General features: G+C 51.4%; 3 protein-coding genes across 3 annotated transcripts; all 3 read right to left on the reverse strand.

Moving 5' to 3' along the window:
• Window positions 1–1332: 1332 nt before the first annotated feature.
• LOC136495539 (uncharacterized) lies at window positions 1333–2420 on the reverse strand. Its single transcript, XM_066491445.1, has 2 exons — window positions 2404–2420; window positions 1333–1930 (listed from the first exon to the last, which is right to left on the reverse strand). The coding sequence occupies exons 1-2, from the start codon at window positions 2418–2420 to the stop codon at window positions 1333–1335; spliced, it is 615 nt and encodes a 204-aa protein (XP_066347542.1).
• A 4325-nt stretch (window positions 2421–6745) lies between these two features.
• On the reverse strand, window positions 6746–9414 carry LOC136497043 (putative UPF0481 protein At3g02645). The gene is made up of 2 exons (XM_066492831.1): window positions 8210–9414; window positions 6746–8128 (listed from the first exon to the last, which is right to left on the reverse strand). The coding sequence occupies exons 1-2, from the start codon at window positions 8608–8610 to the stop codon at window positions 6844–6846; spliced, it is 1686 nt and encodes a 561-aa protein (XP_066348928.1). The 5' UTR covers window positions 8611–9414; the 3' UTR covers window positions 6746–6843.
• Window positions 9415–15307: 5893 nt separating this feature from the next.
• LOC136495540 (uncharacterized) lies at window positions 15308–16395 on the reverse strand. Its single transcript, XM_066491446.1, has 2 exons — window positions 16379–16395; window positions 15308–15905 (listed from the first exon to the last, which is right to left on the reverse strand). The coding sequence occupies exons 1-2, from the start codon at window positions 16393–16395 to the stop codon at window positions 15308–15310; spliced, it is 615 nt and encodes a 204-aa protein (XP_066347543.1).
• Window positions 16396–20720: the final 4325 nt, after the last annotated feature.

Genomic DNA, 20720 nt, shown 5'->3' on the forward strand with positions numbered 1-20720 from the left:
AGAGTAGCAGTAGAAAATGTAATAGTTGAGTTCGTGGGTGAGTCCCCGTGTGAATAGTTTTTTTGTATCAATGAATACATCAGTACTATTTTTTGATAGAATCACTATATGTTCCTTGTTTTTATCCTAGCATATCTTTTGTTTTTTGTCCTTTCTTTTTTGTACCTGCCCATTAGTTTCATAGGCTACAGCTTTTTAAGAGCCTGGGCATGGCCCGCGGGGCTCGGCTGCTCATAACCGTAGGTCATGGCGGGGTGCGTTCGGTTAGGGGTAAGAACAAAAGTTACGTAGGGTAATCAAAGGAAAAGGAATGCGCTTCCATTAGGGAACGAAGTTGTTTACCATGTGACAGTAAAAAAGAGAGTAAAAATGAGAGGTAGTATTTAGTATTGTACCCTTATGGAGCCCCCGAGCGACCCAAGCTGAAAGTGTTCGAGCTAGGGTGCTTTGCAGGGGCAAGTGTTGACTGAAAAGTGGTTAGACCAATTTGGTGAGAACATTGCTGTTGTTGTCCTCCAGTCAGTAGGTGCTTGGTCAGATTACTTCGGTCACCGTATAGGACCCTTCCCATGGTGGAGAGAGCTTGTGTTTTTTCCTTTGTTGATTGGGTCCTTTGGAGTACGAGATTGCCGACTTCAAGTATCCTCTCTCTGATCTTCCTTTCGTGGTACCTATGGAGGGTTTGTTGGTAGCGAGCAGAACGGATGACGGTCGTCTCATGGGCCTCTTCGAGCAGGTCGACTGCATCATGTTGAGCCTCCGCGGCTTGGTCATGGTCGAAAGCCTTCACTCTTGGGGCGCCGTGGTCGAGGTCAGAGGGCAGCACTGCCTCAGCTCCATAGGCTAGGAAGAAGGGTGTGAACCCTGTGGATCGGTTTAGGTCGTTCTTAGGCTCTAGAGGATCGCTCGGACCTCTGCAACCCGTCACCCGGCATACTTGTTGAGTCGGTCGACGATGCATGACTTAAGTCCTTGGAGGACCATGCCATTGGCATGTTCAACCTGACCGTTAGTTCGTGGATGTCCGACCGAGGCCCAGTCGATCCTGATGCCGTATCTGTCACTAAAGTCTAGGAACTTCTTTCCGGTAAAGTTAGTCCTGTGGTCAGTGATGATACAGTTGGGAACGCTAAACCGGTAGATGACATCGAAGAAAAATTTGAGTGCCTCCTCCGAGTGGATGTTGGTAATGGGTTTGGCATCTATCCACTTGGTGAACTTGTCGATTGCTATGAGTAGGTGAGTGAAGCCACCTAGGCCCTTTTTGAGGGGCCCCACCATGTCAACGCCCCAGACAGCAAATGGCCAGGTGATGGGGATGGTTCGGAGCTCCTATGCTGGCAAATGGGTTTGCCGAGCGTAGAACTGACATCCTTCACACCTACAGATGACCTCCTCTACATCTTGTAGCGCGGTGGACCAGTAAAAACCTTGGCGAATGGCTTTTCCGACCAGCGACCTTGGGGCCGCGTGATGTCCGCAAATCCCGGCATGGACCTCGAGGAGGAGCTGCTTCCCCTGGTCGGTGGGGATGCACTTCATGCGCACTCCTGACGAACTCCATTTGTAGAGCTTGTCACCGAGCATGATGAAGGTCTTGGCACGTCGAGCGATCCATCGGGCTTCAGTCCTTTTGGGTGGGAGAGCCTCCTCGAGGAGGTAGACGACTAGCGGTGCTTGCCAGTTGGTTTGATCGAGTACCAATACGGTGACGTTTGCGGGTGGCGTCATCGTGGAGGTACTGGGACCAAAGCCCCCAAGCGTCGACTTGGCATTGGGGTCAAAGCCCCCGGGTGCTAGCTTGGCATCAGGGTCAGAGCTCTCGAGCGCTAGCTGGGCATCAGGGTGTGTCTGGATTGGACCTTCCAGGATGCGGGCGGATGGCTTGTGGACATCGTTGATGAAGACCCCGCTCGGGGATGGATCCCTCCTGGCAGCCAATTTCATAAGAAAATCAGCGGCATAGTTGTCCCTTCAAGGGACGTGATGTAGTTTGATCCCCTAGAATTTGTCCTCGAGCTTGCGCACCTCTTAGTAGTATGCTGCCATGAGGGGGCTTTTGTAGGAGGACTCCTTCATGACCTAATCAATGACTAGCTCTGAGTCACCGCGAACGTAGAGTCGCATAGCACCGAGCTTGATGGCTGCATAGTCCGTTGATGAGGGCCTCGTACTCTGTGACATTGTTTGAGGCTAAAAAGTGGAGCGGATGGCGTAGCAGAGCCTACTCCCGTTTGGGGAGATTAGAACCACTCTAGCCCCGAGCCGGGTGCCATTACGGACCCGTCGAAGTACATTGTCTAGTACTCGTGGGTGACGTCCGGGGTCAGTACTTGTACCTCTATCCATTCGGCGATAAAATCCACGAGAGCCTGAGATTTAATGGTGGTACGGGGGATGTACCTCATGTCGTGGCCCATGAGTTCGAGTGTCCACTTAGAGATCCATCCCACGGCGTTGTGGTTGCGGATGATGTCCCGAGTGGGTATGAAGTGATGACCGTGACTTTGTGGTCGGTGAAGTACTGCAGGAGCTTCCAGGTCACCATTAGCACGGTGTATAGGAGTTTCTACACCTGGGGCTATCGAACCTTGGGGTCGGCGAGTACTTCGCCAACGAAGAATATGGGCCGCTGGACCTTAAGTTGGTGTCTCGGCTCCTCCCTTTCGACGACCAGCGCGTCGCTTACCACATGGTTGTTGGTCGCACTATAGAGGAGAAGGGGTTCTCCTTGTTCGGGAGCGACGAGGATCGGGGCTGATGTTAGGGATGCTTTGGGGCTCTCTAGGGCCTGCTGGGGTTCCTCAGTCCAGACGAAAGTGTCTGTCTTTTTGAGGAGCTTGTAGAGTGGCATCCCCTGTTCGCCGAGCCAGGAGATGAATCGACTTAGGGCAGCCAAACAGTTGTTGAGCCTTTGCATGCACTTGACGTTTCATATGGGACCCATGTTGGAGATGGCCATGATTTTTTCGGGGTTGGCCTCGATGCTGCGCTCAGACACAATGTATCCTAGTAGCTTCCCCTTTGGAACCCCGAAAATACATTTTTTGGGATTCAGCCTGATGTTGAACCTTCGGAGGTTCATGAACGTTGCGGCCAAGTTTGCGATCAGGTCATAGGCTTGAGCTATTTTGACTACTATGTCATCAACATAGACGGCGATCGTTGGTCTTGGCCATTTGGTTTGGTCAGGCTAATCAAGCGGGTCGATTTGGTCAGTGAAGCATTGCTGCATGCACCTTTGGTAGGTGGCACCAACGTTCTTCAAGCCGAATGGCATGGTTACGTAGTAGTATGAACCATACGGGGTGATGAACGAGGTTGCGAGCTGATCAGACTCTTTCATCATGATCTGGTGATAGCCTGAGTAGGCATCAAGAAAGGAGAGGATCTCGCAACCCAAGGTGGAGTCAACTATCTAGTCTATGCGCGGCAAAGGAAAGTGATCCTTCGGACATGCTTTGTTGAGGCCAGTATAGTCAACACACATTCTCTACTTCCCGGTCTTCTTTTTAACAAGAATAGGATTAGCCTTGCCTTTGTCTCGGCCTCAGTTGAAGTACGTGCGCTTGGCCTTGTCTTTGTCCTGGCCTCCGTTGAAGACCGCTTCCTCGCCGGAGGCATGGTTAGTGGCGACGTCGAGCAGGTCGCGGGTGGTATAGGGCTTCAGGCATCCAAGCTTGTGGATCAGGGACTCATAGGTCGTCCCGGAGAGGAACATGCTGATGATGTCCACGTCGACGACATCAGGGAGGGAGTTGCATCATTGGGAGAATCTATGGATGTAGTCCTACAGGGATTTGTCGGGCTCCTACTGGCAACTCTTGAGGTCCCAGGAGTTCCTAGTGCGGACATACGTCCCCTGGAAATTCCCGACAAAGACCCTCCTAAGTTCTGCCTAGTCGCGGATGCTGTTGTGTGGGAGGACTTCAAGCCATGCCCGAACATGTTCCCCCAAATAGATGGAGCGCTACTGAATGATGAAATAGACATCATCCACCCCTCGGGCTCGGCAGGCGAGCCAGAAATCTTCGAACCAAATACCGGGGTTTGTCTCCCCGAAGTACTTGGTGATGTTGGTGGGCGGTCGGAAGCGCTGTGGGAATGGCGCTCTCTGGATACGCCAGTCAAAGGCCCGTGGCCCCAGACCCTCAGGGCTAGGACTTCGGTCGTCCCCAGACGCGACCCCAGGCACCACCCGCCGGGCCATGCGCATGGGGCACAACGTGTTGTACCGACCACGCCAGCGTAGGCTACGGCTGGTTCTGCCGCCGTTGTCAAAATTCCTCGGTGTGCGCTTGCGCAGACGTGAGGGCCCCCGCATGTGGGTCCAGAGGGGTGTGAGTCTACGTAGATTCCACAACCACCGGAGGCTGTCCTAGAGCATCCGCCATGGCGTACTCCTAGGACGGACGGTGGTGAGGTGCCATGTCGCCGATGCTGGAGCCATCACTCCCCCTCTCGTCATTCGGGAGTTCGTGGAGAGTGGCGGGAGCGTAGCTCTCCATTCCCACGAGTTCGGATGTGAGGGGGGATGGCGCCAGCATCCTTCAGAGACCTTGAGCGTATGCATCCGCGGGGGACACGAGGATGTAGGGGAACCGAACGTACGTTGTTCGTGGTGCGGGCAGTATGGTCCCTCCAGATGATCGGCGGGAGATAGTAGATAAAGAGTAAATAATAGTACGCATATTACTTACAGCGGGGTTTGAGCAGAGAGTTTGCTCGGAATGAAGCGCAGATGCCGCGTCGTTGAAGTCGTGCGTCTTGGAGTCGATGGAGGGCGCCCCTCCGATGGGTGCCAGAACGAGTGCCTCCTCGCGGAGGTGTAGTATGCCGAGCCGGTCGGCGACGAAGTCTAGGCTTCCGAAGAGGAAGGCCTGGGATGGCTCAAAGATGGGTGGAACCCACATCCCAACGGGTGAGAGTGCGGGAAACTCCAGTGAGCCGAAGCGAATCATATCGCCTGAGCCCGTCGTAGCAAGGGTGGCGGAAAAGTGGGCCATCCGATGACAAAAAAGTGTTGAACGTACAACGTCTTCCCCACGGACAACGCCAACTGTTAGTGCAGAAAGTGACCAACAAGTAAATATTTGTAGTTTTGCCGCACATTGTGATCGGAGGTGGCCTAGCACTCAATGACACAGGGTTTATATTGGTTCAGGCAACGTGTCCTACGTCCAGTTTGAGTCGATCGGTGACTTTATTCTTGAGCCTAGATGCTCGAAGTTTGCAGTGCCGTTACAAATGAGAAGGAGAAAGATGGGGTGCGTGAGTGGTCCGGTTGGCTCCGGTTGGAAGGGCCAAGAGCAACAGGAGCTCCTCTATGAGCTAAGTGTTCAAGTGTGTGCTTGAGGTCCGAACCTGGCGGTTCTGTGGTTGTGAGCTAGTGAACTTGATCGATCTAGATTGGCTTGTATGAACTTGAATCAACTGAGTCTCTTGGGAGAGAGCGCATCCCCTTTTATAGATGAAGGGGATGGCCTTACAAGTGAGAGGGAGAGAGTACGTATGCTTCTAAGTCTTGCTGCCCACGCCGGTGGGTACAGGATGATGGTAGGTGCCCACAACACTGTTGGATGTCAGATGCATGTGGGACGTTACGTCGTCTTTGTTCGGGTATGGCAGATGTCGGTACCTACTAATATTGTTGATGCCTAGAGGCATGTGAGGAGTTTCACCATGTTCGCTCGGTACGGTAAGTCCCGGCGCCCACAATACTATCGATGCCCAGGGGTATGTGGGGGGCCTTACCGTATGGGAGTTTAATCGGCGCCCATAATACTGTAGAGAAAAATGTCGGTGCCTACAACACTATTTGTGTCAGGACGGTTGCAGAGTACTGTTCCTACATATGTACAGGGTACAGTCCCTGGTGTCATGATTTGACTTGAGCGCCTTGCCTTGCTTTCTCCGTTCGTAACCCCACTGTGAGCAGAGTCTTTGCATACCTCGGTTGGAGACGTGGGGTCAGAGTCGGAGGTAGTGCTTTGCCAGGCCTTCCGGTCGGAGAGATCGTCCGGAGGCAGCTAGAGACCGAAGTGAGCGCTCGGGTCGGAGAGGTGGGCCGGAGTCGACAAGCGGACGCTGTTACTCCTCGGCCAGACCTTTCGGTCGGTGACTGGACCGCCCTTCTGGCCTGTTGTTTAGACTCTTGGGCCGGCCCATGAGTTGCGCGCTGTCTGCTTGGACCGAGCCTTTGCGGGGAAGCCGGTCCGCGAGGGACCCCGGGTTTATGAACCCAACACAAAGCTTCACCAGTATATTAATCGCGTACAAGTATTTGTCGCCTTAGAAAAATCATATCTTTCTTATATGGTGTCAAATGGAGATACTTTTTATATAAAAGTTGAAGCATTTGTTAATTGTTACAAACTTGGTCATGCGCTTGTTAATTGTTATGCACTTGGTCCTACGGGTAGCTATTCCATATTGGCTTTTCGTATACCGACCATGTTCGACATAATTCCGCTCGAATTAGTTTATTTTTGAAATTCTTGATATTTTGTAAGTTTGCGTTCATTTTCTTTTCCGTCTTTACTGTTTTCGCTTTTGTTTTCGTATTCTAATATAGAAGTATAAAATAGTTGAGGGGTTTTTCGTCTATTTTCATCCCTAGCCGGATGCGGGATCTGTGATAACTGGTGGTTGGGCATAAAACTTTTGCAGGTCCACAATAAAATTCCTTTTTTTTTAAACAGATCCTAAGGTAGATTCAGTTTAGACGCTCACATACAAACAAGAATAGTGTTTTCAAGAAAAGTTTTATGATATGCGATTGAGGCCGACAGACAATGCTACACTTGGTTCCCTTGCTGCTCATGGCTACGGGCCTAGTACGGGCTAGGACGACGGCAGTATGTGTCCGAACCAGGTGCTTTGGCACGGGTAGGTGGAGCAGAAGGTCTGCAGTGCCGTCATGAGCAGCAACGAGACCGAGGCGAGCAGCGTGAGTATCTTCCACGACCCGAACACGTACTTCTTGAGCAGCTTCTGCGCCCGCGCCGACGCCGTCTTGTCCCGGTGCGCGTTGACGGCCTTTATGACGGCGTCCAGGCGCGGCACCCTGCTGATCCGCGTGGCCCGGCACATCCCGTTCCACATGCTCGCCGCCTCCGCCTTGTTCTTCATGCGGTTCACCACCACGCCGCTCTGCTGCAGGATCTTGACGTCCTTGGCCGTGTCGACGATGCCGTTCATCAGCTCCGTGTAGCGCGCGAGCACCAGCGGCCCTTGCACGGCGACCGCCTCGTAGGCCATCAGGTTGCGCAGGACCACCTCCGTGTTGCTGTCCAGCACGATGACGGGGAGGCTCAGCGTCGCCGTCTTCTCGTCGAAGGCGACCCCCGCGATGCCCTCCGGCGACGGCAGGAACCGGACGCCGCACCCGGCCAGCTGCGTCACCGACGGGATCTTGATCTCCTGCGCCAGCGGCGAGTCGACGATGTTCGTCCCCATGTTCACGTCCTTGAGGCGCGCCTTCATGTCCACGGATGCGATCATCTTGCCGACGACCGGCAGCAGCCCGGAGAACGCGGGCGGCATCTTTCGGACGAGCTGCCCCGAGAGGTTCTTGGGGCGGGAGATGAGGTTCTCCTTCACGAACCGCATGCTGGACACCTGCAGGCACGCCCGCTTCACCTTGCCGTACTCCGCCGGGATCTGCTTCTCCAGGTCTCCGCCGTCGTCGGCCTGGTCATGCTCCAGAGTTGGTGGTGGAATGTCCTGGCCGCTGTTGTCGTCGAAGACGGCCGTGGTCGGGACAAGGAAGTGGTAGAGGAGCTCGAGAAGGTGCGCTTGCTTGGTGAAGTCGGGGACGGCCGTGGAGGCATAGGTCTTGATGGGGCACACGTCCTTGATGAAGCGGTCGAGGACGGCGCGCAGCACGTCGGCGGCGGCCTGCTCGGAGGCGTAGCGGAGCTCCAGGTTCCTGACGAAGAGCACGAGCGGGATCTGGTTCTCCAGCATCATGGCGTCGCGCAACGTGGCGTTGATCCAGTTGGTCGCCGAGGATACCATGTCCGTGGCCGCCTCGTCCTGTTGGTAACGACCAAGGAGGAAGTCGAGTAGGAAGCACGTGTCGACGGCCATCATCCATGCCAGCGTCTCATTACTGAGCTCCAGGATCCTGCAGATCAGGTGATGAATGAGAGTGCCCAGCCCAGCGGCCTGTGTACACTGAACATGCATGCATGTTTCGTGTACCTACCTGTGGTATGGCCCTCGAATCTCGCCCTGGAGTGTGAGGAATCGGTAAACGAGGTCGGGGATCTTGTGGTCGCCGGCGAAGAGCCGCTCAGCGCGCTTGGCGGCGGCGAGCTTGTAGCGCTCCATGTCCTTGAGGTCGGGGCGGGACTGGTGGTAGGGGCCGAGGGCGAAGTGCTGCGGCGCGTACGCGTCGGGCTTGGTGTCGCGCAGGGCGCGCGGGACGTCGAACACCTTGGGGAACGCGCCCAGCGACTCGGCCGTCGCGTGCTCCAGGGCCTCCCGCACCCGGCACAGCCACCGCATCTCCTCGTCGAACTGCACGCCGGCGCTCGCCGCCGCGGCCTGCACGTACCTCGCCCGCGCCTGCGGCACCTCCGACGACGACGACGACGGCTGCGCCATCTAGCTAGTCGTCTAACTAGACCCCCGGCCCTGTTGTATGTGCCACACGTGCTTATCGTCCTAGCTTAGTGGCTGCGCACTTGTCCGGCCAGTCATATATCCTGGACACATAATCGAGCCACGCTCGTGAATCACGGTGTGCACATACATACAACAGCACGTCTCTATTAACCATTCACTTTCTCAGTTTTTTTAGAATAGAATAATACGTGGACGGACTAATCTCGTCCACACTTGCAAAAGATTCTCGATTGCAGGATTCGCAACCACGGAAACACCCCTAGTTGCTTATATGGTCATGCCCCTTCAGACTTATATGGTCATGCCCGTTCAGACTGCAGCCATGGCTGTGTACTTGTGTTACAAACTCGCTTCTCAACCTTTCTTCTTTGCCAACACCGATAGGCACGTTCAAGGAGTTTCTCAGGGCAAAAAACTGCTTAATTCTCACATCCCTAAGAGTTTACACTCACGTGAAAATAATTTCACCTTTTAGTTCTGGATGTTTTCCGCAAGAGCTTGGCCTATAGCAATAACAAAAATGAACTTATCAGTTATGGTATAGTATTTTTCAGTTACAACAAATCAGCGAAGTGAACATGGCCGTTCCTCTTGGTTTTTTGTGCACTATAAATTTCTATGCGAATCAGTACAACGCAGTTATGTGGACATGGATAGATGTACATACACTTACTCCTATGAACGAACGGTAGTACCTCTATGAGCATCTTTGAATGACCGAGACTAAATTAGTAGATTTCGAGATTGACAAAGTCACTATAGTCATTTTCACTATTGACAGAGACAACACCGTTAAATTCTAGAATAAATTCAGGAAAATACGAGCATTTAACAAAATAAAATTATTTAATATGTTGGTTTCTTATGTTTAAATAAACTTGAGCAAATGGGAATTTCTTGTGATTTGGTTGGCAGGGAAAAACCCCTCAAAAAATATGTTCTTGTGGAAAACTGATAGGCAATTATATTTTCTGTGTCATTTATCACTCATGGTGTTTTGCCTACGAATACGACAGAAACACACAAAGAAGATGTACACATCAGTGGCACCAAAACAAGAAGCATCACAGATGAGAAATTAGAGACATGTGTCTATATACCATGCGTCTGTGTATCATTTGCCTAGGCCACATGACAATGATACACGCTCTAATGTTCAGATATGAGAGACTAGTGTATTACTGCAGTTAAGCAAGGAAGGTAATATTTATGTGCTTTGAGAAGATAGTCGAGATAGAGTATGTGTAGGTGCATTTATTGTTTTTTTAGAAAGGAAGATTTTATTAAATCTTCTGGCCTATTACATCTAGTTGATACAAAACCTTGAAAATAATTTTTTTAGCCTCTGTGTGACAAGAAGCACACAACCAATTAAAAGAGGGAACCACAAACAATCTAGTGACTATCAATCTCTAGACTAGAATGGCACCCATGTGCCTGGAGAAGATAACCTTGGCCACATGTGCCAAGTACTATGAAGCCGCCACAACCAAATCATGTGTATCCAGTTTCTAGAGGATAGCCCACGTATGGAGCCAATGAACTATATCATTCCTACATAACCAAATTGACTAACAGGTAGCGGTAGCTCCTAGTAGAACTACAGGCTTCAGATCTTTACTAATCCCTTCTATCCAATTGCCCAACATATTTGACACCCTACAAGGTTTAGCTAAACCCGAGGCCACCTAAATTATTGAGCAAACTGCCCAGCGAATAGACAATCAAAGAACGAAGTGTCTAATTATCTCTTTATGACAAAAATAACATATCTTGTTACTTGCAAGTTACGTTTCACTAAAGGATCTTTTGTAAGCACTACTTCTTTACATAGATACCATAAGAAAATCTTGAGCTTCAAAGGGGCTTTTATTTTCCATAAGAGTTTATTTAAATTGGACACCTCTAAACGGATCAGGGCATGATAATGTGATTTCATCAAGAATTATCCATTTGGAGTTAGGTTCCAGTAAAATACATCAGGCTCATGTCCTAATGTGATGTTCGCAATGCGTGGTAACAAATTGTTCCATGCTACTAACTTAGGCCCGAGTAGATCCCTACGCCAAAAAAGATTAGGTAGAGATGTGACGAGGACTTCTGCTATGGTAACCTGTCGAGGCAAGGATACCGATCACATAAAAGTTGTATTACCCAGCCATTTATCCTCTCCAAATGGAACCTGTGATCCATCTTTCACAACGAACGATCCAAAGCGAAGGAAATCATGCTTAACTTTCATGAGACTGGACCTGAAATGTAAGTTTCCTACTTTCTAATCAGCTTGTGCTAAAGGCTTAGAACCAAAGTACTTATTTTGAAGCAATTGCTGCCACATGTCATCCAATGTGAGAAGCTTGAACGACCATTTGCTAAGCAATGTTGTGTTCTTTATATCTAGGTGTGTATACCATGATCGCCTTGGTCTTTCGGTTGGTATAAGACACTCCATTTAGTGAAGTGATATTTCTTTCTTTGTTAACGCAATATTTGAGGGCAAAAGTGGACTTTTATTCACTTCAAGGGTACTATTGTCTTTACAATTCTCTTGAGTGTAAATCCTCGTGAAGGACCGATCAGGAGACCAGAAGAGGGGTAAATGGGAGACAATTAAAAAAATTCAACCCAACAGCCTCTCTTCTTATTGTCAGAGTACCAACTCTTGATATCTTGACCCTAGAAATAATTAGGAATTTCTCAAACGTTGCGGAAACAAAAATAGAAGCACTCAAAAAATCCAGCTCACAATCCAACAACTTGAATAAACGAAGCTTTCAAAAAGATTGCTGAGCAAAAAGAAAATGTCCTTAACCTCCCAACCGTGATTAGTACGCTAAGCAAAATGAAGTAATTTAATGCTCCAATGATGATCTAATGATTACTTGAAGTAAAATTCGCTGTTGCAAGAAACAAAGACATTCACCCAAACAAGAACCATGCTGAAGCATCTGATCAAATTAGATCGGACTTGCAACTCGTAGCAGCAGCACGTGAACTGAAAATCAAAGAGCAACTGCTCTCAACAGAGCGCAAAGACCAAGCTGCTGTTGTGACTGATTACTGCTGCACTGCTGTAAAACCAGGAAAGCGACTTGATGCTTCACAAAGATCACAGAGAAAGACAAGCCGTGGGACTAGATGAACAATGAAGGTTGATGGTCCGATGGTGTCAAGAAATTCAGCATCGGACTCGCAGCAGCTGTTTAACCAAGGCATCGTTGCACAGCCGAGGTGGTTTAGTTGTTTTAGGGATTATGTGAGACGGAGCTCGTGGATCCTGGCATCGATGCACGCCGTGGGATTGGGCGAGGTAGTTAGTCTTTTAGGGATTGGACAAGATAGAGCTTGTAGACCCTAGCGTCGGTGCGCACCATGGGATCGAGCAAGTTGGAGTCATGGATCCTGGCCTCGGTGCGGTCCGCGCAATTGAGGCAGTTAGTTAGTTAGTTTGGGATCGGGTGAGCCAGAGCTCGTGGATCCTGATGGGGCGAGTTTGGGGTCGTAGATCTGAGTGTTTTTGGAGTGCAATTGGAGCATAGCTGGATGGGGTGAGTTTGGGGTCGTAGACCTAGGCGTTTTGTGTCTTGTGCCCCTAAGCCCTGTCAGGCCTTAGTAGGGGTCGGTGTGAGTTGTTTGTGCATTACCCCATCCTCGGTTCCTCACAACCGAAGGGGCTAAGTTTTGTCGCTTGTCCCGATGCTCGGGCTCGAGTGACGCGCTCGGTGAGTTCGCTAACGGGTATGATCAAGTGGAATCTAGGTTCGTCATTCGTGACGGGGTCGGCATAGCCCTCTTGTGACATTCCACTTCTCATTTACCTACAACCCGGCAGATGCCTCGGTCATTTCAGAGACCGACCCGGGTGGCCTAACGGCCTCCCCTCAATGGAAATTCTATGGGCTTAGCAAGAGGTTTAGGATCAAATGAGAAGGTTGAGATGACCTTGTCTGCCAGACTGGGCAAGGGCCGCATGGGGCTCATCTATGTTTTTCTCCCCTGGATCTGTTAGTTGCTCATGTCAAATAAGGCAACCGCCGCTTTGTGATGCAACATGGAGCGTTGTGATGCATTTTGCTGCATGTGTGATGCTTAGTTCCTGAGCCCTTGGCTGGTTCAGGGCCTGAATCATCCAGGAGACATGGGCGTATGGAATGAATGCACGTATGGATGTATGAAATGATTATAAAGAAATAGAGGGGGTTGGTAGTGTTTACCTTGATGACTTAAGTGACGGGGTTTGGAAAGCTTCAGTCAGAAACGTCCGACCGGGACCCATGCTCGTCGTTCATGATGGAGTCGGCATGGCCTACATGGGGCATCCCTTCGCTTCCTACCTATCTCTCAGTGTGTTTTTCTGAGCCGTTCGATTGACTTAGGAAGACCAATGGTCTCTCCCGGTGGAGATCCCGCTTTGGTTTTTTCCAAGTTCCACCTGGGGGTGCAGAGAGCTGCCTTCGTGTGGTGACGTTTTGGTTTTCATGCCCAGTCATGCGATAGTGGTGGGCCATACCCAGGCCACGTTTTGTCTCACCAGGTGATGTTTCGTCTGATCCAGCGTCGTTCCATCGGCTAGCGTGCATCCCATCGGTTAGGGTGTGTCCCATCATTTCCCCTCCGCATTGAATGGGGGAAGGGAGAGAGTTTTTTGCCCTGATCTTTTGCCCCTATTTGGCTGCCATGTTTCTTCCTTAAATAGGGGCAGGGAGAGGGCTCTCCGTCATAGTCCTTTGCTTGTTCTCCAACTATTATCTCTCCTCCTTCCTCTTCCTCTCTGAGAGTGCCTGTATGCTGTGGCGGTTCCTAAGTGAGAGAATGGGTGAGCGAGGGGGAGGACTTACATACCCTTTTGTGAATACAGAGCGCGATGTCGAGCTGAAGGCTGCCTAGGGCGGTGCTGGATTCATCTGCGCGGCCTTCTTCGGGATGGAGCTGTGTGTGGACTTTCTCTGGTGGATCTTCACCGGGCGAGCCTTGTAGAGGGAAGTTGATCGGGATCATGCTGGTGGAGGGTTCCTCGCCTGTAGCTGCTCAGGTTGGCCAGTTCATAAAGTTCTCTTCTAGCCATGGCGGCCGTACCTCGGTAGCAGCGTCCCTGACTAGGAGCTACCTCGACTACATGAGAAGGTCAGGAGCTCCATGCTCTTCTGCTGAGCATCTATGGGTGCGATGCAATTGAGGTACTCGTTGCGCTCATCGAAGTCGAGGGAGCAGAACCAGATGGGTCCCTTGAGGTACCCATTGCGCTCGCTGAAGTCGAGGGAGCGGAACCTGGTGGGGCCCCAGTGGAGGTGGTTATGTTCGGCGGCGTTCAGGCGATGTCGTTGAGCGGCCATAGTAGTATTTTAGAGTAGCAGTAGAAAATGTAATAGTTGAGTTCGTGGGTGAGTCCCCGTGTGAATAGTTTTTTTGTATCAATGAATACATCAGTACTATTTTTTGATAGAATCACTATATGTTCCTTGTTTTTATCCTAGCATATCTTTTGTTTTTTGTCCTTTCTTTTTTGTACCTGCCCATTAGTTTCATAGGCTACAGCTTTTTAAGAGCCTGGGCATGGCCCGCGGGGCTCGGCTGCTCATAACCGTAGGTCATGGCGGGGTGCGTTCGGTTAGGGGTAAGAACAAAAGTTACGTAGGGTAATCAAAGGAAAAGGAATGCGCTTCCATTAGGGAACGAAGTTGTTTACCATGTGACAGTAAAAAAGAGAGTAAAAATGAGAGGTAGTATTTAGTATTGTACCCTTATGGAGCCCCCGAGCGACCCAAGCTGAAAGTGTTCGAGCTAGGGTGCTTTGCAGGGGCAAGTGTTGACTGAAAAGTGGTTAGACCAATTTGGTGAGAACATTGCTGTTGTTGTCCTCCAGTCAGTAGGTGCTTGGTCAGATTACTTCGGTCACCGTATAGGACCCTTCCCATGGTGGAGAGAGCTTGTGTTTTTTCCTTTGTTGATTGGGTCCTTTGGAGTACGAGATTGCCGACTTCAAGTATCCTCTCTCTGATCTTCCTTTCGTGGTACCTATGGAGGGTTTGTTGGTAGCGAGCAGAACGGATGACGGTCGTCTCATGGGCCTCTTCGAGCAGGTCGACTGCATCATGTTGAGCCTCCGCGGCTTGGTCATGGTCGAAAGCCTTCACTCTTGGGGCGCCGTGGTCGAGGTCAGAGGGCAGCACTGCCTCAGCTCCATAGGCTAGGAAGAAGGGTGTGAACCCTGTGGATCGGTTTAGGTCGTTCTTAGGCTCTAGAGGATCGCTCGGACCTCTGCAACCCGTCACCCGGCATACTTGTTGAGTCGGTCGACGATGCATGACTTAAGTCCTTGGAGGACCATGCCATTGGCATGTTCAACCTGACCGTTAGTTCGTGGATGTCCGACCGAGGCCCAGTCGATCCTGATGCCGTATCTGTCACTAAAGTCTAGGAACTTCTTTCCGGTAAAGTTAGTCCTGTGGTCAGTGATGATACAGTTGGGAACGCTAAACCGGTAGATGACATCGAAGAAAAATTTGAGTGCCTCCTCCGAGTGGATGTTGGTAATGGGTTTGGCATCTATCCACTTGGTGAACTTGTCGATTGCTATGAGTAGGTGAGTGAAGCCACCTAGGCCCTTTTTGAGGGGCCCCACCATGTCAACGCCCCAGACAGCAAATGGCCAGGTGATGGGGATGGTTCGGAGCTCCTATGCTGGCAAATGGGTTTGCCGAGCGTAGAACTGACATCCTTCACACCTACAGATGACCTCCTCTACATCTTGTAGCGCGGTGGACCAGTAAAAACCTTGGCGAATGGCTTTTCCGACCAGCGACCTTGGGGCCGCGTGATGTCCGCAAATCCCGGCATGGACCTCGAGGAGGAGCTGCTTCCCCTGGTCGGTGGGGATGCACTTCATGCGCACTCCTGACGAACTCCATTTGTAGAGCTTGTCACCGAGCATGATGAAGGTCTTGGCACGTCGAGCGATCCATCGGGCTTCAGTCCTTTTGGGTGGGAGAGCCTCCTCGAGGAGGTAGACGACTAGCGGTGCTTGCCAGTTGGTTTGATCGAGTACCAATACGGTGACGTTTGCGGGTGGCGTCATCGTGGAGGTACTGGGACCAAAGCCCCCAAGCGTCGACTTGGCATTGGGGTCAAAGCCCCCGGGTGCTAGCTTGGCATCAGGGTCAGAGCTCTCGAGCGCTAGCTGGGCATCAGGGTGTGTCTGGATTGGACCTTCCAGGATGCGGGCGGATGGCTTGTGGACATCGTTGATGAAGACCCCGCTCGGGGATGGATCCCTCCTGGCAGCCAATTTCATAAGAAAATCAGCGGCATAGTTGTCCCTTCAAGGGACGTGATGTAGTTTGATCCCCTAGAATTTGTCCTCGAGCTTGCGCACCTCTTAGTAGTATGCTGCCATGAGGGGGCTTTTGTAGGAGGACTCCTTCATGACCTAATCAATGACTAGCTCTGAGTCACCGCGAACGTAGAGTCGCATAGCACCGAGCTTGATGGCTGCATAGTCCGTTGATGAGGGCCTCGTACTCTGTGACATTGTTTGAGGCTAAAAAGTGGAGCGGATGGCGTAGCAGAGCCTACTCCCGTTTGGGGAGATTAGAACCACTCTAGCCCCGAGCCGGGTGCCATTACGGACCCGTCGAAGTACATTGTCTAGTACTCGTGGGTGACGTCCGGGGTCAGTACTTGTACCTCTATCCATTCGGCGATAAAATCCACGAGAGCCTGAGATTTAATGGTGGTACGGGGGATGTACCTCATGTCGTGGCCCATGAGTTCGAGTGTCCACTTAGAGATCCATCCCACGGCGTTGTGGTTGCGGATGATGTCCCGAGTGGGTATGAAGTGATGACCGTGACTTTGTGGTCGGTGAAGTACTGCAGGAGCTTCCAGGTCACCATTAGCACGGTGTATAGGAGTTTCTACACCTGGGGCTATCGAACCTTGGGGTCGGCGAGTACTTCGCCAACGAAGAATATGGGCCGCTGGACCTTAAGTTGGTGTCTCGGCTCCTCCCTTTCGACGACCAGCGCGTCGCTTACCACATGGTTGTTGGTCGCACTATAGAGGAGAAGGGGTTCTCCTTGTTCGGGAGCGACGAGGATCGGGGCTGATGTTAGGGATGCTTTGGGGCTCTCTAGGGCCTGCTGGGGTTCCTCAGTCCAGACGAAAGTGTCTGTCTTTTTGAGGAGCTTGTAGAGTGGCATCCCCTGTTCGCCGAGCCAGGAGATGAATCGACTTAGGGCAGCCAAACAGTTGTTGAGCCTTTGCATGCACTTGACGTTTCATATGGGACCCATGTTGGAGATGGCCATGATTTTTTCGGGGTTGGCCTCGATGCTGCGCTCAGACACAATGTATCCTAGTAGCTTCCCCTTTGGAACCCCGAAAATACATTTTTTGGGATTCAGCCTGATGTTGAACCTTCGGAGGTTCATGAACGTTGCGGCCAAGTTTGCGATCAGGTCATAGGCTTGAGCTATTTTGACTACTATGTCATCAACATAGACGGCGATCGTTGGTCTTGGCCATTTGGTTTGGTCAGGCTAATCAAGCGGGTCGATTTGGTCAGTGAAGCATTGCTGCATGCACCTTTGGTAGGTGGCACCAACGTTCTTCAAGCCGAATGGCATGGTTACGTAGTAGTATGAACCATACGGGGTGATGAACGAGGTTGCGAGCTGATCAGACTCTTTCATCATGATCTGGTGATAGCCTGAGTAGGCATCAAGAAAGGAGAGGATCTCGCAACCCAAGGTGGAGTCAACTATCTAGTCTATGCGCGGCAAAGGAAAGTGATCCTTCGGACATGCTTTGTTGAGGCCAGTATAGTCAACACACATTCTCTACTTCCCGGTCTTCTTTTTAACAAGAATAGGATTAGCCTTGCCTTTGTCTCGGCCTCAGTTGAAGTACGTGCGCTTGGCCTTGTCTTTGTCCTGGCCTCCGTTGAAGACCGCTTCCTCGCCGGAGGCATGGTTAGTGGCGACGTCGAGCAGGTCGCGGGTGGTATAGGGCTTCAGGCATCCAAGCTTGTGGATCAGGGACTCATAGGTCGTCCCGGAGAGGAACATGCTGATGATGTCCACGTCGACGACATCAGGGAGGGAGTTGCATCATTGGGAGAATCTATGGATGTAGTCCTACAGGGATTTGTCGGGCTCCTACTGGCAACTCTTGAGGTCCCAGGAGTTCCTAGTGCGGACATACGTCCCCTGGAAATTCCCGACAAAGACCCTCCTAAGTTCTGCCTAGTCGCGGATGCTGTTGTGTGGGAGGACTTCAAGCCATGCCCGAACATGTTCCCCCAAATAGATGGAGCGCTACTGAATGATGAAATAGACATCATCCACCCCTCGGGCTCGGCAGGCGAGCCAGAAATCTTCGAACCAAATACCGGGGTTTGTCTCCCCGAAGTACTTGGTGATGTTGGTGGGCGGTCGGAAGCGCTGTGGGAATGGCGCTCTCTGGATACGCCAGTCAAAGGCCCGTGGCCCCAGACCCTCAGGGCTAGGACTTCGGTCGTCCCCAGACGCGACCCCAGGCACCACCCGCCGGGCCATGCGCATGGGGCACAACGTGTTGTACCGACCACGCCAGCGTAGGCTACGGCTGGTTCTGCCGCCGTTGTCAAAATTCCTCGGTGTGCGCTTGCGCAGACGTGAGGGCCCCCGCATGTGGGTCCAGAGGGGTGTGAGTCTACGTAGATTCCACAACCACCGGAGGCTGTCCTAGAGCATCCGCCATGGCGTACTCCTAGGACGGACGGTGGTGAGGTGCCATGTCGCCGATGCTGGAGCCATCACTCCCCCTCTCGTCATTCGGGAGTTCGTGGAGAGTGGCGGGAGCGTAGCTCTCCATTCCCACGAGTTCGGATGTGAGGGGGGATGGCGCCAGCATCCTTCAGAGACCTTGAGCGTATGCATCCGCGGGGGACACGAGGATGTAGGGGAACCGAACGTACGTTGTTCGTGGTGCGGGCAGTATGGTCCCTCCAGATGATCGGCGGGAGATAGTAGATAAAGAGTAAATAATAGTACGCATATTACTTACAGCGGGGTTTGAGCAGAGAGTTTGCTCGGAATGAAGCGCAGATGCCGCGTCGTTGAAGTCGTGCGTCTTGGAGTCGATGGAGGGCGCCCCTCCGATGGGTGCCAGAACGAGTGCCTCCTCGCGGAGGTGTAGTATGCCGAGCCGGTCGGCGACGAAGTCTAGGCTTCCGAAGAGGAAGGCCTGGGATGGCTCAAAGATGGGTGGAACCCACATCCCAACGGGTGAGAGTGCGGGAAACTCCAGTGAGCCGAAGCGAATCATATCGCCTGAGCCCGTCGTAGCAAGGGTGGCGGAAAAGTGGGCCATCCGATGACAAAAAAGTGTTGAACGTACAACGTCTTCCCCACGGACAACGCCAACTGTTAGTGCAGAAAGTGACCAACAAGTAAATATTTGTAGTTTTGCCGCACATTGTGATCGGAGGTGGCCTAGCACTCAATGACACAGGGTTTATATTGGTTCAGGCAACGTGTCCTACGTCCAGTTTGAGTCGATCGGTGACTTTATTCTTGAGCCTAGATGCTCGAAGTTTGCAGTGCCGTTACAAATGAGAAGGAGAAAGATGGGGTGCGTGAGTGGTCCGGTTGGCTCCGGTTGGAAGGGCCAAGAGCAACAGGAGCTCCTCTATGAGCTAAGTGTTCAAGTGTGTGCTTGAGGTCCGAACCTGGCGGTTCTGTGGTTGTGAGCTAGTGAACTTGATCGATCTAGATTGGCTTGTATGAACTTGAATCAACTGAGTCTCTTGGGAGAGAGCGCATCCCCTTTTATAGATGAAGGGGATGGCCTTACAAGTGAGAGGGAGAGAGTACGTATGCTTCTAAGTCTTGCTGCCCACGCCGGTGGGTACAGGATGATGGTAGGTGCCCACAACACTGTTGGATGTCAGATGCATGTGGGACGTTACGTCGTCTTTGTTCGGGTATGGCAGATGTCGGTACCTACTAATATTGTTGATGCCTAGAGGCATGTGAGGAGTTTCACCATGTTCGCTCGGTACGGTAAGTCCCGGCGCCCACAATACTATCGATGCCCAGGGGTATGTGGGGGGCCTTACCGTATGGGAGTTTAATCGGCGCCCATAATACTGTAGAGAAAAATGTCGGTGCCTACAACACTATTTGTGTCAGGACGGTTGCAGAGTACTGTTCCTACATATGTACAGGGTACAGTCCCTGGTGTCATGATTTGACTTGAGCGCCTTGCCTTGCTTTCTCCGTTCGTAACCCCACTGTGAGCAGAGTCTTTGCATACCTCGGTTGGAGACGTGGGGTCAGAGTCGGAGGTAGTGCTTTGCCAGGCCTTCCGGTCGGAGAGATCGTCCGGAGGCAGCTAGAGACCGAAGTGAGCGCTCGGGTCGGAGAGGTGGGCCGGAGTCGACAAGCGGACGCTGTTACTCCTCGGCCAGACCTTTCGGTCGGTGACTGGACCGCCCTTCTGGCCTGTTGTTTAGACTCTTGGGCCGGCCCATGAGTTGCGCGCTGTCTGCTTGGACCGAGCCTTTGCGGGGAAGCCGGTCCGCGAGGGACCCCGGGTTTATGAACCCAACACAAAGCTTCACCAGTATATTAATCGCGTACAAGTATTTGTCGCCTTAGAAAAATCATATCTTTCTTATATGGTGTCAAATGGAGATACTTTTTATATAAAAGTTGAAGCATTTGTTAATTGTTACAAACTTGGTCATGCGCTTGTTAATTGTTATGCACTTGGTCCTACGGGTAGCTATTCCATATTGGCTTTTCGTATACCGACCATGTTCGACATAATTCCGCTCGAATTAGTTTATTTTTGAAATTCTTGATATTTTGTAAGTTTGCGTTCATTTTCTTTTCCGTCTTTACTGTTTTCGCTTTTGTTTTCGTATTCTAATATAGAAGTATAAAATAGTTGAGGGGTTTTTCGTCTATTTTCATCCCTAGCCGGATGCGGGATCTGTGATAACTGGTGGTTGGGCATAAAACTTTTGCAGGTCCACAATAAAATTCCTTTTTTTTTAAACAGATCCTAAGGTAGATTCAGTTTAGACGCTCACATACAAACAAGAA

The sequence above is a fragment of the Miscanthus floridulus genome, chromosome 12 (genome assembly GCF_019320115.1).
Source record: "Miscanthus floridulus cultivar M001 chromosome 12, ASM1932011v1, whole genome shotgun sequence".
Classification (NCBI taxonomy): domain Eukaryota; kingdom Viridiplantae; phylum Streptophyta; class Magnoliopsida; order Poales; family Poaceae; genus Miscanthus; species Miscanthus floridulus.